Source organism: Neoarius graeffei, chromosome 2 (genome assembly GCF_027579695.1).
Source record: "Neoarius graeffei isolate fNeoGra1 chromosome 2, fNeoGra1.pri, whole genome shotgun sequence".
Taxonomy (NCBI): Eukaryota; Metazoa; Chordata; class Actinopteri; order Siluriformes; family Ariidae; genus Neoarius; species Neoarius graeffei.
This window is the reverse complement of record NC_083570.1, coordinates 4867871-4886434: the sequence shown is the minus strand read 5'-3', so window position 1 is coordinate 4886434 and position 18564 is coordinate 4867871. Positions and strand designations below refer to the sequence as shown.

Sequence of the window (18564 nt, the reverse complement as noted above, 5' to 3'; positions counted from 1 at the left end):
GAGGAGCTGTTCCTGCTGGAGAAACACAGTGATGTGTTATTTCTTAGCGATGCTCCTGCTTTCTTTTCTGCAGACACTTTATTCACCCGACACTTTGAACTAAAACACTGATTTAAAATGAATAAACTGACTGGATCACTTTAAACTCTTTCCATCTTTTACACAAACTCATGTTTCCATTTTTCTCTCCACAGCTGCAGCAGTTCAGATCATTTCAGGACCAGAACCACAGAGCAGAGAAGAGTTTCTGAAATGTACATCTAACACACACACACACACACACACTTCTAGGCCTGTCACGATAACAAATTTTGTTGGACAATACATTGTGTCAGAAATTATTGCGATAAACGATATTATTGTTGACGTCTTTTCAAGACAATTTTATGCCACTAGTAAAATAATAATGATCATGCAAATACACCCTTTCATAGGACAGTAAACTTTTTAATTCAGTCAACTTATTCAATTCAACAGTGGAACGTAAAAAATAAATCTAAATAAATAAGCTAAAGAAATAAAACAACAATCAAACAAAACCACTCACAACAAAAACAATAAATAAAATACAATTTATGGCTCTTAAAAATTGCACTGAAGTGAATATTAACTTGGCACAGGGTAATAAAAAGACATTCTTTTCTTCACAGGCAACATTCTGCCAATCCAGTTTCTCAAAGATTAGTACCCAGATCAACAAAAAGTGCAAAGTAACAACGTATTGCCAGCTGTCATTTGGATAAAAGTCACAACAATTAGAACGAGATAACATGTAGGCAAGGGCGTAGGTTTGGTATTAACATTGGTGGGGACAAAAACCCAATGCCAACCCCCAGTGGTGCCAACTTCAGGTCAACATTAGAGGGTCACAATATTTTGCTCCGTTGTGTTCCACCAAAAGAGTCTCCATCATCTCTCCAAAGGCCAGACTTTTAACATTTGAAGTTCAGAACTGTAGTAATTCATGAATAATAATAATAATAATAATAATAATAATAATATGAAATCCATTTGATTAACTGCAAATCTTGCATGTGATGATGAACTCATTCTACCAATTTGCAAATATGTTTTCCAAGCGAATAGCGCACTGACTGTCGGGAGGGTGTATGTTCCTTTCCCTCATAAATGGAAATAAAACCCATCCGGAGCCTTAAACACTGCGTTCCATGAGGCTGGCAGGGGGAGTCGCTCTCTTCTGTGGGATCTTTAACTAGTTTTAGAATGCTAGTTTAAGCTGATATGTGATTGATCTAACGGTAAAACAGCACGAGGGCTCGAGAACTTTGACAGGTTACAATTTTACTTCAGGGTTGCCAGATACTGCTGACGTTTTCCAGCCAAAATATGTTCGAAACCCCCCAACATGCACTTAAAACCGCCTAAAATGTAAAATGGACTTGATGCCTATCTTGTAAAGTAAAAATATGCAGCTAAAGTCCAGTATACTATTTGTAAATCGAACAAATAGCAGCATGAGCCCGTCAGTGCTGGAGGTGAAGAATCTGCTGTCTGGTACTCGGCTCCGTGTGGTTCAATCAGATTATAACTCTGCAATCATCTGCTGTGTTCTGAATCCTACATGCACCAGTAGGTGGCGCACACGCATAATATTATGTAGGCTATGTTAGGCTACGATGCATACCTAACATCTGCATTGCTGCGGTTATTTATTTTTATTTATCTTTTTATCCTGTTTGTTTTATTAATTTTATAGGCCTAGTTATTCTGCTTAATTTATTTTTGTCTACATCCATGTATTTTCTTCATCTGTTATCCTGATTTTTGTGGATTTGTTAGATTGTACCTGTTTTATATACTTCAATTTAAAAAAAAGTGAGGCTGCGATGCATGGCTGAATGTAACATGAGAAGAGAAAATGGAGAATGGATTGCGTCATTCTTATTTACTAGTTTATGAGTTCAGTTTCTGCACTACATTACACACATTCATATTAGTCTTACAGTTACATCGACATTTTTTGTTTAAATAATACTTAATGAGATTGTTTATTGTTAATGGTCAATTTAAGCCAATGCTGGATTTTGGTTGTTTAAAATACCTAAGGGGTGCTGGGTAAACTAGGTCTCTGTGTCGTGTGATGCCCGCGATCTCTGATTGGGTCACAGAAGTGTTTAATATGGATTGGATTGGATGGAGACTAGTGGACGGAGAGAGTACATAGAATGCGCTGCATCAAAGTCCTTCTAAGGCTGTAGAAGTGTCTCTGGCTGCATTCTCACACAGAACATTCGTGCAAAATGTTTATAAACATCTGATAAAAACCCGCCGAAAAAACGTCAAACCCGCCCAATTTGGCAACACTGTTTTAGTTGGCAACAGGATGTATCTGAATTCTGATTGGTTGTTATATTATTGCCCTATTGTGTTCTTGAGCCCAGAGTGGGGGGAGGGGGGGAGTGACAGGGTTCTACAGAGAAAAGTTTTCACTGCAACCGAACTGCTGTTTTCGTGACCACGCCCCCAGCGCGGATATTCATGTTCACATTGTTCAGTTTGTTTTTCTCTTTTATTTTAGATTTCTGTTATCTGACTCTGGATCCCAACACGGCACATCGTCGCCTCATTCTGTCTGAGAAGAACAGAGCGGTGAGAGGCAGTGAGAGAGAGCAGCGTTACTCTGATCATCCAGAGAGATTTGATTACTGGTGGCAGGTGTTGTGTAAGGAGAGTGTGTGTGGACGCTGTTACTGGGAGGTGGAGCGGAGCGGTGCTGGTGTGTCCATATCAGTCTCATATAAAGACATCAGCAGGAAAGGACGGGGTGATGAGTGTCTGTTTGGACTCAACAATCAGTCCTGGAGTCTGCGGTGTTCTTCTTCTCTCTCTTTCTATCACAACAGCATTAAGACTGATCTCAGAGTTCCATCAGCCTCCAGAATAGGAGTGTATGTGGATCACAGTGCAGGAACTCTGTCCTTCTACAGCGTCTCTGACACGATGAAGCTCCTCCACAGAGTCCACACCACATTCACTCAGACTCTATACGCTGGGTTTGGGGTTGACTTGGATTCTCCAGTGAGATTGTGTGATCCAGAATAAGTGTGTAGTGTTTTCTGTAAAATTCCTGCATGTTGCCACGTTGTTGCTCAGTCGTCTGTTTCACTAGAACACAATCCAGCTACACAAAAACACTCATTTTAATATTTAAATTCAAACAGATGAATAATTTAAAATAATTCAAAAGGAAATGTTAAAAATTAACTGTCAGACAAGAAACTCGTCAAATTTAAAAAGAAAATGATCTCATGACCTTCGCATTATAAAGTTGTGTTTGTTTCATATTAAGCAGCGTCTCATTAAATAACTAATAAACAGTAATAAAGCCAGAACAGAACAACATTTTAAACCTGTTCAGGTCACACTATATAAAAATAAAACATCACTTTTGGAATGAATTTGATTTTTCTGCTTGTGTTCTAAGATGTAAAATCCACATTCACTTTTTCAAATCTGAAGTTGTTTCTAAACCCTGAGATTTGATTGTAAAACATTGAACAATATTTAAACTCCATTAGAACATCCAGTACATGATCGGTTCAGGCTGCCGATGTCGTGTTCATCCCATATTCAGCCTGGATGATGATTGGCCCGCAGATAGAACCTTATAAATCCAGCTTTATCTGTGAGTTTGGGATTTTTATTCAAATATTACAATCAAAGCTTTGCAGAATAAAAGATAAGAGCACAGGAGAATAAAGTTTCCCCCAGTGATGGAGTTTCTGTGCTGAACTCATTGTCAGACAGAAGCAAATTCAACCTTTTCCTGAGAGTTTCAGCAGCTGGATAAATATTGTTCAGTATTTTAAACTGAATTTCTTTCACTGTGGGTGAAATTGGCCATCTAAGAAAACTACAGTGTGTATTTGTTAGCGTTCCTCCATCGTCAGTTATTCTTTTTTTTTTTTTTAAATCAGGGAATAGCTTCCATTTTAAAATATTTCTAATTCCTTTATTAGATTTTTCACCAATTTCCAATTCACCGATTTTCAATTCAGGCAGTTTGACCGACACCTTTGAATATTCAACGGTATTTTTTATCGTGAACCTTAAGGGAGGTGGAATAGCTCTACAAATTTGATTAAATTCTCTTTAGACACATTTTAAATGAAACTTTTTTACAAACGAATTAAATTGCATTAAATGTCCATTTTCATCCATTAGACCAGTAATATCTAAAACTTTATCATTCCATTCTTGTTGAAATAAAGTCTTCCTATTAATAGTAATGGTTCTATTATTCCACAAGGTTAAGTACGCCCGCATTTGTGGACATAATTTTGGTGAAATTGGGCAGCCTTGTCTGATTCCACGTAAAATCTTAAATTTTGGTGCCATTCCAGGGTTACGGGAGATATAACTATAAATATAATTGTGAAATATTTTAATAACCTTGCATAGCCCTTTTCCAAATCCAAGATTTGAGTTTTATAAACATAAAATTGTGCTCCACAGTGTTGAATGCTTTGAAAAAGTCTAGAAATAAAACGAGACTGATTGAATAATTGATTGGTAATCAATCATATCCAGAATCAGTCGGACGTGGTTTTGAATATATTTTCCCTTCATGAAGGCTGATTGATATTCGTCGACAAGTTTTACAAGTACACGCTTTAAACGATTAGCAGATACTAAGGCAAGTAATTTATAATCATTGTATAGTAAGGTTATAGGTCTCCAGTTGTCAACCAACAAGTCTTTTTTGGGTTTTGGTAGCAAGGTTATTAAGCCTGTCTTCATCGTTGGGGATAAACATCCTTTGTGAATGCATTCTAAAAATGCTCTATATAATATATTTTTTTAATATCCACCCAAAAGTATTTTAAAAATTCAGATGTTAAGCCATCGATTCCTGGTGATTTACCATTTTTCATTTGTTTTAATGCAATTTCAATTCCTGTTATAGTTCATTCCTCATCAAGTGTATGTTTGTCTTCATCCAGTTTTTTGAGGTCATCATTGATGGGATAAAATAAGACGTCACATTCTGATTTAAATTTAAGTTACAATAAACAAGCCAAATTTCATCCCGTACTCATTTCTGATCTATTATATTATCATTGGTCATAAGCTTACTCATTTTTTCTGAGTTTGTCTGTTTTTCAAGTCTGAAGAAATACGATGAACTTTTTTCACCCTGTTCGATCCATCCAGCTCTTGATCGAGTGGAAGCTCCATTTGCCTTTATTGTTTACATTTCGTCTAGTTGAGACTGCAGTGACTAATTCTTAAATGTTTTCTAAGGATAGTTGTGTGTTATTTACTAATGTATTAATTTTATCAAACAGATCCTTTTGTTCTTGTTTCCTTATCCGTGAAAGTTTTTTTTACCCATGCCAATTGCTATTTTGACCTCATTTTGGAGGTTGAAGAGACTTAACCTGATCACAAAATTCACCATTCTGTAATAAGTTATTAAATTTCCCAGATATGAGGAACACTAAAAAACCTAATTTTACAGTATGACTAATTTACAGCAGTTTTCCTGTTCTTTAAAAATAATGTACAAAACTAAAATTAGACATTCTGTAAATCAATCCATCTGATATTCTAAGTATTATGACTAATGATAAACTACATCTCTTTTACAGAAAAATACAATATTCATTTTACATGATCTTCAGTTCTCTTAAATTACATACAAATTCATGTAAAATGACTGTAATTAAATATGTAACCTGGTATATTAAAGTTTGTACATACTAACAATATTAACATTTCTGTAATTTTAAGGTAAATCTTTTTATATTTGCATGTAATTATACAGTCAACCTGTAATTAAATGTGGCTTTTTATATAAAGGTTTATGTCCACACTAACAACCTAACGTTTTTCTCTGTAATTATTAGGTAAAGATTAGTTTTATATCTATATTGTTACATTCAAACTAATTAAATATGTAGCTCATTATATAAAAGATTTACATGCATGTCCCTACTGATATTTTTCTCTGTAATGTTAAGGTAAATCTTATTCACAATCTTGTTCACTAGTACTTGTATGTATAAAAGTGCTGGTGTAGACTTATACTTTAATATTCAAACTGTAATTCTGGATATAATGCCAATGAATCTGACAAAAATAAAATGAGGAAAGGCAAAGTCAGGGAAAAGGATTGCAATCGTCCAGGCAAGAAGTAGCAACAACGATTAGCTTCTTGCTGTTGAATGTTTTATTCAAACATTCATCAATGCATTTACACTTAATGATAAGGGCATCATGAACCCCCAGAGTGCTCTTTTGAATGAAGGGCCTCCAAATTGAAGCTTCAATTTGTGTGCCAAATAGGCACAACACATGAACAAGTCTGATGCACCTTATATCTAACAACACGCCAGCCGCAGAGTGAGACACTGAGAACAGAAATCTTTAATCTATTGCAAGTTAAAAAAAAAACCGAAACAATATATAGAAAAAGGCTGTGCTTACAAAAAGTTTGTCTCAAATGAATTAACACTTCAATAACATTCATCAACTTATTTCAATGCACTGTTCTACTTGGAAACCTTTGGTCCTGGCATTCACATGGACACGTGTTTGTTTGGTGAGGTAGTGATCTCACCCTTTTACTCTGTCCATTCAAAATTGGCAATTTTGGAAAGGAGGCTCAGCACCCTTGGGTTGACAGCATACTGACGTCCCTTTGCTTTTCGCTAGACTTTGGTCCCTTGATCTGGGTTGATTCTGAAGATGCATCTGTTGGAAGAACATTTAACACAAACCAGAGAAAACTAATGTTGGCATTAAAGCCAGTGAAACAGCATCTTTAGATACAAAGTTAATACGTTTTCACAAAGCTACACTATGCAATTTCCAATCATTAGAGGGGGCTGAGAGTAGAAATGCACTCAGACTCCTAACTTGAGCAGTATGTATACGTACCGCATGTCTCAGAGCCTGTGAATATTCTCATTCAGCCAGGTCATAGTTATCGCGAGGAAATTTAATTGAACGCAGACGTTTCACCTAGGACTAGTCCTAGTCTAGTCAGACAAGCATGAACTGACAAAGAAGTGAAACGTCTTCAAAGACATAGAACCAAGTCCAGTTGCATTCAATTAAATTTCCTTGAGATACGCAGGTCAGAGTTATGAGCTGGGGAGGAGTTGCTAGGTTTGAATGCTGTGTGTTTACAAACAGCAACTGGCAAATTCTACATTATCTACCTGTAAAGCAGCGTGTGCAGGCATTCTGAAAGTGTACCTCTGCAAGAACTCCAGAGTAGCGGCAAGTTCCACTGGGTAGTCAATGTTGTGCAGGTAATATGAGCAGATCTGGAATGCTTTGGTGAAGCTGTTCGTTGACTATGACCTGGTCCACAGCAACCATGAACATCTTGGCAGTGAGTGGGCTATTACCTGAAAACAGTGCGAGAGTATTATTACCATAGCCAGTAAATAGTTTGCTACATGTATATGGATCCCTAATGGTTAAGTAAGCCAGGAGCTGTGTTCCACACACTGCAAAACAAGAACTGTGCCAAGTGTTTAAAAAATAAATAAAAATAAATAAAGATTTCTCCAGCTCTAAACATGTTTTGCAGTGTATGGTGCACTCCTCCATATGTGTAAACAAAGATATTAAAGTCATAACTTTTTTGGCACACCTACCACAGACCACAACACAGGGTGTCCATGGTAGCTTGGTGGTGTCCACGTCAGTCGCAATGGCGGCGTCATCGACATTTACTAACATCTTGTCTTCCTGCTCTTTAAAATGGACAAGAAGCATCAGTACAGCTGCACAAGTTTCATCACCTCCTGCCAGGGCTTGGTTCAGAATAGTGCCTGCTCTGCTGGACGGCTCAGTTTGAATAAACTGAAAATACCGCAGGATTCTTCTGAACTGATTCTTTGTCTTTGAACATCATTAGTTCTTGTTTTTGCTCATCTTTTGTTTCATCAGCAGGAAGCTCTGGGTCAGGATTAATGCAGCCATATGTATCTTTGCATGCTTTTTTTTGCATCGCCAGGAGTGTCACTTTCAGAAAGCCTTTTCTGGGCAGGAGCTTGGAGTCGTCTATAGTTATCAATCCTAGATATGAACTGTTTCACAAGTGAGTCATGCCCAGTGCCGACAACCTGGCCCTCAATCTCATCTCAGAAGGATTTTGGGGAGTGAATTACCATTTTCCTTGCAATTTCAGTGATGTGCCTCTTTCCAGGTTTCTTGTATACAGTCAGTATTTCAGCAGCGACAATCCTAATAATCTCCCTTCTCTCTGCTGCAGTCGGTCTCTTAGTATCCAACACCCTTCTTGTATTTGAGGGCATCTTATTCCAGGGTATTTCAAAGCTGTAATGCCAGCTACTATCTTGTCCAGCTAAAAGTGAGGAGCCACTCTCTGAAGTAGTAGGTGAGGCTTGACTTCTCATGGCTGAGACTGAGACTGGGCTCCTTGTGGCAGTGGACTTCAGCATGGTGTCGATATCATCAGTGTCACACACACAAATGATTCTTCGCCAGTGTTCGCCTCTTCAATTTCACTGGTAAGTAATGAGGAGGAATCATCCTCTCTCATAACTGAGGGTGAACCTGAATTAACAAAAGGACACGTTCATGTCAGTCAATATCATTCATATATAGTTTGCACTTATTGTTCTGACAAGTGAGTCAATCCTTACCTTGTAGTCTCTAATCTAGTAGTATGTACACTGTAAACCATCACTGTTGGTAGGCTAGTGTCACAAGTCGAGGGAGTTGACAATGATTCAACAAAGACTACACAGAAAACAGGAGCCAAACACAAACGAAGGGGATGAGGAACAGGTGGAGAGAGGGAGGAGAAGGTCAGGTGATGGGAGCCAGGAGAACACCGATAGGTGGAGAAACACTAGGAGGGAGAGAAGGACAAACCTGACAACAGGACACAGGTGAAGCAGATGCAGGCAATCACACAGGTGGGAAAAAAGGACAAAGACAGGAAGTAAATATGAAATAGAACACAAGGGGGCAACTACTACAAAATAAAACATGAAACAGAACACACAAAAACCACAACACTAGTATGCACACACCCTTGTAAATTCATCTTCACAAAATGTAAAGTTTGGATGGATGTTTTCATTTAATGATTAATTCTCTTCTCTGCATTGCTGGAGATAAAACCTATGTTAACATTAATAATAGTGGAGCACTCTGCCGCCTCTTATTTTGTTCTATTTTGTTATTCTCATACAGGACAATATTGCATCCTTTAACATTCATTAATTAATGCAGTTTTAAAATAAACAGGCTGCAGACCATTTATCTCATTCATCTTAATTGCCAGTTAAGTTTCATATTGTGTTTTCATGGAAAAAGGACACCAGTGATTAGTTTGGCACAAAATATAGTGGCAACTGAGACTTTTCTATTCTTTCAATTAAATCTCTCTTATGAATCAAATCGACACCCAAGTATCATCACAGCATCCATAATAAGCATATCTTCCCAGGCCTACAAATTAACAGTCATTTTTAACAACCTTGATTTTCATCTTTTTCACTATCTTGGTATAAAATTTAAAGCCCTAATGGGCACTTTAGTCTTCCAAATCATGATTCTTTTTCCCCCCATTAAAGTGCACAACAATCTAAGGTGCATGCTACGCACAAACTGTATACACCAAAAACCCCAGCAAAACCCTTGGTAAATATCTGAAAGATGTCATACTTGTTGCTTATAACTGTATACTATATATGAAAATGTGAATATTTATCAGCTGCTCACAGCTATTGTTTTACTTACGTTTAATGCAGGCCATAACCTTTCTGATTTCTATTGGCTTCAGAGAGGAATTTCTGCTGGTTGCAAGGTCATCTGCCTCCACATACTTCAGGTCCTCAGCTGAACAGACTCCAATATTTTTGATAACCTCCACTACTCGCTGTATAGAATCCTCTTGGCTGAAGACAGAACTGAGGGATGAGGTTAGGTCGCTCACCCATTCACCCATGACTACAAGAGGGGATAAAGACAGAAAATGGTCCAACTATTTTCGTTAGCTTCCGGGATACCTGAAGAATAATTTTCGTTCAGTTTAGTTCACCCCTACTGATCAACAACACTGTGTTTAAGAGATATTACTTGATGTCCATTCAGACTGTACAGAGGCAATGGATAGAAATCCAGGCAGTGTTCTGCACTTACGCACTACATATCCTCAGCTGCTTGTTTGACTTCACAGAGTCCATACGCCGACAAATACAATGAAGTGTATGGTGTCACCAGAAAGCAAACCTTTTTGTCATCTTTAATCAAAATGAGCTCAATCTGACCAAACTTGATCGACTCATCAGACTCACGTTTCAGGCAGAGAAAAGATCCTTTTTTGTAAAGGGTGCCTTTAAAGTCAACCTCGGTGGACAGAGAATCCAGTTCTGGAAACGTGTGCTTCGACTGCATTGCGCACTGCATCACTGTACAGGTGAGCATGATATGGAGTTGAGTTGTTTGATTTCAACACTGGTGCAAAAAAGGAGTTTGAGCAGAGGGTTGTTTAGAGGAGTTGGTGCTGGTTTGCGAGTGACTGGCATATATTCTTAAAGTTTTGAATCCTCCTTACGCACCTCTTGAAGTACGAGTGTTTACTCTCAAATCTCATTGTCCATAGCCGTATAAGGGGGCCCAGTTTGAGGATCAATGATGCATAATGGAGAAGATAGTGGTGCTTGGGTTTTAGATGGTCAGAAGGAAACGCTGCTTTTCTCGTTTCCAGATATTCAACCACAACAATGTTGAGGTAAGCTACCTGGGCAGTGGTGATCTTGGGTGCACACACTAGTTCCACAAGTTCTTTCAAAGTGATCACGAGTTGCCACACTGGGTCACGAGGATCAACTTTGTCACCAATAATGACAGGCAGGAGTCTAAGGAGACACCAGTTCTCAGCTGCTTGGCCACCTACTGTTTTGGCCTTTTCATTCACCTGACAAGTAGGCAAAGTTCCTCTCAAAATACTGCCTCCTGGTATGTTCAGTGGAGAGATGAGAGCTACATGCAGCATGCAAATCAGTTTCCTGGAGACTCTGAAAAACTGAATCAAGCTCAGCATCTGACATGTTACTATTAGCTCTAAGTGTCTCTTTAATCTTGTCTTTTGTGTACTGATGACAAATGGCATTCAGGCCATTAATTTCTTCAACAATCATTTGAATAGTTGACGATGGAACCAGGTACTTTGCCTGGAGTTGCATGTAAAACAGGCACAGATTCCTCATGTACAATGAACTAATATCAATATCTTCTGTAACCTGAGACTGATTTTTACTTCGGTCCATTCCAGTTTCAGTTTCGTTGGACTCAATCTGAGAGGACACAGATGGCTCGGAGTATGTGACTCTAGTACTTACATCAGTTTCATGTCTATGCGTTCTTGCAACATGTGATGTAAATGATGACTTTACTTTAAATGCCTTGATACAATTGCGGAATGGGCAATGTATTAACTAGGGATGAGCGAGTACAGCATTATCTGTATCCGTATCCGTACTCGGAGTGGGCGGGGCCTAACCCGGAAGTGGGCGGGATTTAACCAGGAAGTGGGTCTGGTTGTCTTGAAACGGGCGGGGCTTTAACCAGTATGTTATTTTAAGCATGCAATTGATATGGGTTGATCAGAAATTGTTATATTTATTGCTGATTAGAAAACTATTTACAGGACAGCATCAGCACTGAGCTTCAGATCAATGGTTTTGATCACGATAGCAAACAAACCATTTACAGAATAAGTTTTGCAACAATGAATACAACACATGCGGTTGCAATTATGAAATTAAATGTAATGAACAAGAGTTTTCATACTCAACATAACTTTCTTTTTTTAACTTTTAATTTTTTTATGATTAGTGTGATTTTTTTTTTTTTTATTTCCACACCAGGTGTGTGTGTGAGTGTGTGTGTGTGTGTAGCTTAATTTGTAATACTTATACCACTACTACCTTTATTTTTACATGAATTACAGCAAGAAAGTGTCAGACACTCAATGCGTGAAGTCAAAAAAACTGTTTTTAACCGACAGTTAAAAAAATAAAAAAAATCTTGGACAGGCAGAGATGCAACGCGAGTCGCTTTCTACCAAGCACCACATCTGAATGAACCCACATTTACCAGAACTCTACTGGTTATAAGTAAGTACAAAATGAAATAAAAACAAACTTGAAGCTGAAGAAACCCGAAACATTAACGAAAAGACCCGCGAACCTGAGTGACTGAGGGAGAGACAGACAGCTGTTCTCTGTGTGAGTGAGCAGAGCAGTGTGTGTAGGGGAGGGGCGCTGTGATGCTGTGTGAGGATTTTCATTCAGTCCGAGCACAGATATTGACTCGTATTACTCGTATAATACTCGTATTCGGCAAAAGTGCTTTATCCATACCGGACACTCGTTTCAGCCGAGTATCCGGCTCAACTCTAGTATTAACTCATGCTTACTCAAATGTTCCTTGAGGTGCGCAACAAGATCTCTCAGATCTATGCACTGCTTCCTACAATTAACAACATCACATACAAATGGCCTTTGTGTGTCATCCAACTGAGAAACAGGACTGTTGTCAGAACAATAGACATGAGCTTTTAAGGCAGTGTACTTTGTGAATTTTTGTTTGCAGTCTGAAAAGCAACATGGATAGTGCCTATTCGTCTCATATCTATGCAGAATCTGATGATCAACATAGCTTTTGATACTTTTTAGAGAGACACCACATGAGTGGCATATATACTTTGGCATAGAATATGCCATTGTAGTCCAAAATCTCTACAATACTCCATACAGCACAAAAGGGCTAGAACACGCCTAAGAGCTATGTAAATAATAACATAACCAACTGCAGTCAGAATTCTGAACTCTCTAAGTAAAGCCTCTACAGACCCACTGTGCACACATTCACAAACAGTCTCAAGCTGACCTTGTGTTTGTGAGATGTGACATACGAAAGGCTGGAGTCGATCAACTTTCTTGTTCCTGTAGGCAAGTTGTGCTCTGAAGAGTGGCCCACTGTAGCTGTAATAACTGCACCTGTAGCCAGTGGGGAAAAACAGCGAGTCAATTCAAGTTAGTGCAATGCAGCAAGTAACTTGGCAGAAGAAATGCAGTGATGTTGATCGGTTTTCAAGTGAGTCCCTAGAATTTAATGATCTGATTGCCAACCAGTGACACGTTAGGATCTATATGATTGTAGTCAGCAGTGAATTTCAGTTATTTCAACAGGTAAAAAAGGACTAAGCGGCTACAATCTATCAAATATCTATTAAAGTTATGACTGTTTGATCCAGATAAAAGCTGCTCTAGACTTTGACTATAAACTGCGATATACAGCTTTAAGACGCTGTTTATCTACTTTAGAAGTTTGTGCCTTTTTGAAATGGACACTATTTGTGCTGGAATTTATGGACAGCAACGTTTGTCTGGTTGATTTTTATTCGACTAATTTAACATGAATTCGTTGTTCACAGTGTAGAATTATCAGGGGAAAAAATAGGGTGCGATACTGAGTTCAATCTTTTCAAATGTTACCCGACAATACTGGAAATGCCTAATGGATGTGAATTATCGCAAAGAATGATGCATGCACTGATGGCTGGCTTGTTTAAATTGCTCGCAAACTCGCTTTATAAGCAGCTTCAATAAACATTTATATTCTAATATGCGGAGTACACCTCTCATTAAGGGAACAATAAATGTCCCTGTCTGACATCACAAGTGGGTTTTACATTTCATTTGATTTCTGTAGGTTTTAGCTTCTGGACGTCGCTCTCCTACATTACACAGACCAGAGTTTCACACATCCAGCGTCACTGTCCATCAACATCTCTCATTTGATGGAGTGAGGAATTCTCTCTCAGATCTGAAAAAGAGACTCGAGGAATTCTGTGAGGAGGAATTCAACAAAATCCCTCCACATGGTAAGAGGAGCTGTTCCTGCTGGAGAAACACAGTGATGTGTTATTTCTTAGCGATGCTCCTGCTTTCTTTTCTGCAGACACTTTATTCACCCGACACTTTGAACTAAAACACTGATTTAAAATGAATAAACTGACTGGATCACTTTAAACTCTTTCCATCTTTTACACAAACTCATGTTTCCATTTTTCTCTCCACAGCTGCAGCAGTTCAGATCATTTCAGGACCAGAACCACAGAGCAGAGAAGAGTTTCTGAAATGTACATCTAACACACACACACACACACACACACACACACACACACACACACTTCTCGGCCTGTCACGATAACAAATTTTGTTGGACGATATATTTTCTCAGAAATTATTGCGATAAACGATATTATTGTTGATGTCTTTTCAAGACAATTTTATGTCACGAGTAAAATAATAATGATCATGCAAAGACACCCTTTCATAGAACAGTAAACTTTTTAATTAAGTCAACTTATTCAATTCAACAGTGGAACGTAAAAAATAAATATGAATAAATAAGCTAAAGAAATAAAACAATCAAACAAAACCACTCAACAAAAACAATTAAAAAAATACAATTTATGGCTCTTAAAAATTGCACTGAAGTGAATATTAACTTGGCACAGGGTAATAAAAAGACATTCTTTTCTTCACAGGCAACATTCTGCCAATCCAGTTTCTCAAAGATTAGTACCCAGATCAACAAAAAGTGCAAAGTAACAACGTATTGCCAGCTGTCATTTGGATAAAAGTAACAACAATTAGAACAAGATAACATGTAGGCAAGGGCGTAGGTTTGGTATTAACATTGGTGGGGACAAAAACCCAATGCCAACCCCCAGTGGTGCCAACTTCAGGTCAACATTAGAGGGTCACAATATTTTGCTCCGTTGTGTTCCACCAAAAGAGTCTCCATCATCTCTCCAAAGGCCAGACTTTTAACATTTGAAGTTCAGAACTGTAGTAATTCATGAATAATAATAATAATAATAATAATAATAATATGAAATCCATTTGATTAACTGCAAATCTTGCATGTGATGATGAACTCATTCTACCAATTTGCCAGTGTGTTTTCCAAGCGAATAGCGCACTGACTGTCGGGAGGGTGTATGTTCCTTTCCCTCATAAATGGAAATAAAACCCATCCGGAGCCTTAAACACTGCGTTCCATGAGGCTGGCAGGGGGAGTCGCTCTCTTCTGTGGGATCTTTAACTAGTTTTAGAATGCTAGTTTAAGCTGATATGTGATTGATCTAACGGTAAAACAGCACGAGGGCTCGAGAACTTTGACAGGTTACAATTTTACTTGGCAACAGAATGTATCTGAATTCTGATTGGTTGTTGTATCTGAATTCTGATTGGTTGTTATATTATTGCCCTTTTGTTGTGTTCTTGAGCCCAGAGTGGGGGGAGGGGGGAGTGACAGGGTTCTACAGAGAAAAGTTTTCACTGCAACCCAACTGCTGTTTCCGTGACCACGCCCCCAGCGCGGATATTCATGTTCACATTGTTCAGTTTGTTTTTCTCTTTTATTTTAGATTTCTGTTATCTGACTCTGGATCCCAACACGGCACATCGTCTCCTCATTCTGTCTGAGAAGAACAGAGCGGTGAGATGGAGTGAGAGAGAGCAGCGTTACTCTGATCATCCAGAGAGATTTGATTTCTGGCCTCAGGTGTTGTGTAAGGAGAGTGTGTGTGGACGCTGTTACTGGGAGGTGGAGTGGAGCGGTGATGATCTGTTCATATCAGTCTCATATAAAGACATCAGCAGGAAAGGACGGGGTAATGAGTGTGTGTTTGGACGCAACAATCAGTCCTGGAGTCTGTGGTGTTCTTCTTCTTCTTCTCTCTCTTTCTGGCACAACAGCATTAAGACTGATCTCAGAGTTCCATCAGCCTCCAGAATAGGAGTGTATGTGGATCACAGTGCAGGAACTCTGTCCTTCTACAGCGTCTCTGACACGATGAAGCTCCTCCACAGAGTCCACACCACATTCACTCAGACTCTATACGCTGGCTTTGGGTTCTACTGGGTTCCTGGTTCTACAGTGAGATTGTGTGATCCGGAATAAAAGTGTGTAGTGTTTTCTGTAAAATTCCTGCACGTTGCCACGTTGTTGCTCAGTCGTCTGTTTCACTAGAACACAATCCAGCTGCACAAAAACACTCATTTTAATATTTAAATTAAAACAGATGAATAATTTAAAATAATTAAAAAGGAAATGTTAAAAATTAACTGTCAGACAAGAAACTCGTCAAATTTAAAAAGAAAATGATCTCATGACCTTCGCATTATAAAGTTGTGTTTGTTTCATATTAAGCAGCGTCTCATTAAATAACTAATAAACAGTAATAAAGCCAGAACAGAACAACATTTTAAACCTGTTCAGGTCACACTATATAAAAATAAAACATCACTTTTGGAATGAATTTGATTTTTCTGCTTGTGTTCTAAGATGTAAAATCCACATTCACTTTTTCAAATCTGAAGTTGTTTCTAAACCCTGAGATTTGATTGTAAAACATTGAACAATATTTAAACTCCATTAGAACATCCAGTACATGATCGGTTCAGGCTGCCGATGTCGTGTTCATCCCATATTCAGCCTGGATGATGATTGGCCCGCAGATAGAACCTTATAAATCCAGCTTTATCTGTGAGTTTGGGATTTTTATTCAAATATTACAATCAAAGCTTTGCAGAATAAAAGATAAGAGCACAGGAGAATAAAGTTTCCCCCAGTGATGGAGTTTCTGTGCTGAACTCATTTTCAGACAGAAGCAAATTCAACCTTTTCCTGAGAGTTTCAGCAGCTGGATAAATATTGTTCAGTATTTTAAACTGAATTTCTTTCACTGTGGGTGAAATTGGCCGTCTAAGATAACTACAGTGTGTATTTGTTAGCGTTCCTCCATCGTCAGTTATTCTTACTTTTATTTTATTAAATCAGGGAATAGCTTCCATTTTAAAACATTTCTAATTCCTTTGTTATTAGATTTTCTTTCACCAATTTCCACTTCACTGATTTTCAATTCAGGCAGTTTGACCGACACCTTTGAATTTTCAAGGGTATTTTTTATCGTGAACCTTAAGGGAGGTGGAATAGCTCTACAAATGTGATTAAATTCTCTATAGACACATTTTAAATGAAACTTTTCTACAAACGAATTAAATTGCATTAAATGTCCATTTTCATCCATGAGATCGGTAACATCCAAAATGTTATCATTCCATTCTTGTTGAAATAAAGTCTTCCTATTAATAGTAATGGTTCTATTATTCCACAAGGTTAAGTACGCTCGCATTTGTGGACATAAATAATTTTGGTGAAATTGGACAGCCTTGTCTGATTCCACGTAAAATCTTAAATTGAATAATTGATTGGTAATCAATCATATCCAGAATCAGTCGGACGTGGTTTTGAATATATCTTCCCTTCATGAAGGCTGATTGATATTCGTCTACAAGTTTTACAAGTACATGCTTTAGACGATTAGCAGATACTAAGGCAAGTAATGTATAATCATTGCAATAGTAAGGTTATACAACCCCGATTCCAAAAAAGTTGGGACAAAGTACAAATTGTAAATAAAAACGGAATGCAATAATTTACAAATCTCAAAAACTGATATTGTATTCACAATAGAACATAGACAACGTATCAAATGTCAAAAGTGAGACATTTTGAAATTTCATGCCAAATATTGGCTCATTTGAAATTTCATGACAGCAACACATCTCAAAAAAGTTGGGACAGGGGCAATAAGAGGCTGGAAAAGTTAAAGGTACAAAAAAGGAACAGCTGGAGGACCAAATTGCAACTCATTAGGTCAATTGGAAATAGGTCATTAACATGACTGGGTATAAAAAGAGCATCTTGGAGTGGAAGTGGCTCTCAGAAGTAAAGATGGGAAGAGGATCACCAATCCCCCTAATTCTGCGCCAACAAATAGTGGAGCAATATCAGAAAGGAGTTCGACAGTGTAAAATTGCAAAGAGTTTGAACATATCATCATCTACAGTGCATAATATCATCAAAAGATTCAGAGAATCTGGAAGAATCTCTGTACGTAAGGGTCAAGGCCGGAAAACCATACTGGGTGCCCGTGATCTTCGGGCCCTTAGACGCCACTGCATCACATACAGGCATGCTTCTGTATTGGAAATCACAAAATGGGCTCAGGAATATTTCCAGAGAACATTATCTGTGAACACAATTCACCGTGCCATCCGCCATTGCCAGCTAAAACTCTATAGTTCAAAGAAGAAGCTGTATCTAAACATGATCCAGAAGCGCAGACATCTTCTCTGGGCCAAGGCTCATTTAAAATGGACTGTGGCAAAGTGGAAAACTGTTCTGTGGTCAGACGAATCAAAATTTGAAGTTCTTTATGGAAATCAGGGACGCCGTGTCATTCGGACTAAAGAGGAGAAGGACGACCCAAGTTGTTATCAGCGCTCAGTTCAGAAGCCTGCATCTCTGATGGTATGGGGTTATATTAGTGCGTGTGGCATGGGCAGCTTACACATCTGGAAAGACACCATCAATGCTGAAAGGTATATCCAGGTTCTAGAGCAACATATGCTCCCATCCAGATGACGTCTCTTTCAGGGAAGACCTTGCATTTTCCAACATGACAAT

General features: G+C 38.2%; 2 protein-coding genes across 2 annotated transcripts in view; both read left to right on the top strand.

Annotated features, from left to right (window-relative positions):
- LOC132879260 (E3 ubiquitin/ISG15 ligase TRIM25-like) overlaps positions 1 to 17402 on the top strand; it is a 55897-nt gene extending 38495 nt beyond the window's left edge. The window contains exons 7-9 of the mRNA XM_060913715.1: positions 195 to 254; positions 14102 to 14161; positions 15458 to 17402. Coding sequence (XP_060769698.1) covers positions 195 to 254; positions 14102 to 14161; positions 15458 to 15993 — 656 coding nt within the window. The 3' untranslated portion in view covers positions 15994 to 17402. The remainder of the gene's footprint in view (positions 1 to 194; positions 255 to 14101; positions 14162 to 15457) is intronic.
- LOC132878633 (stonustoxin subunit beta-like) lies at positions 2398 to 5531 on the top strand. Its single transcript, XM_060913680.1, has one exon. The coding sequence runs from the start codon at positions 2500 to 2502 to the stop codon at positions 3061 to 3063; it is 564 nt and encodes a 187-aa protein (XP_060769663.1). The 5' UTR covers positions 2398 to 2499; the 3' UTR covers positions 3064 to 5531.
- Positions 17403 to 18564: the final 1162 nt, after the last annotated feature.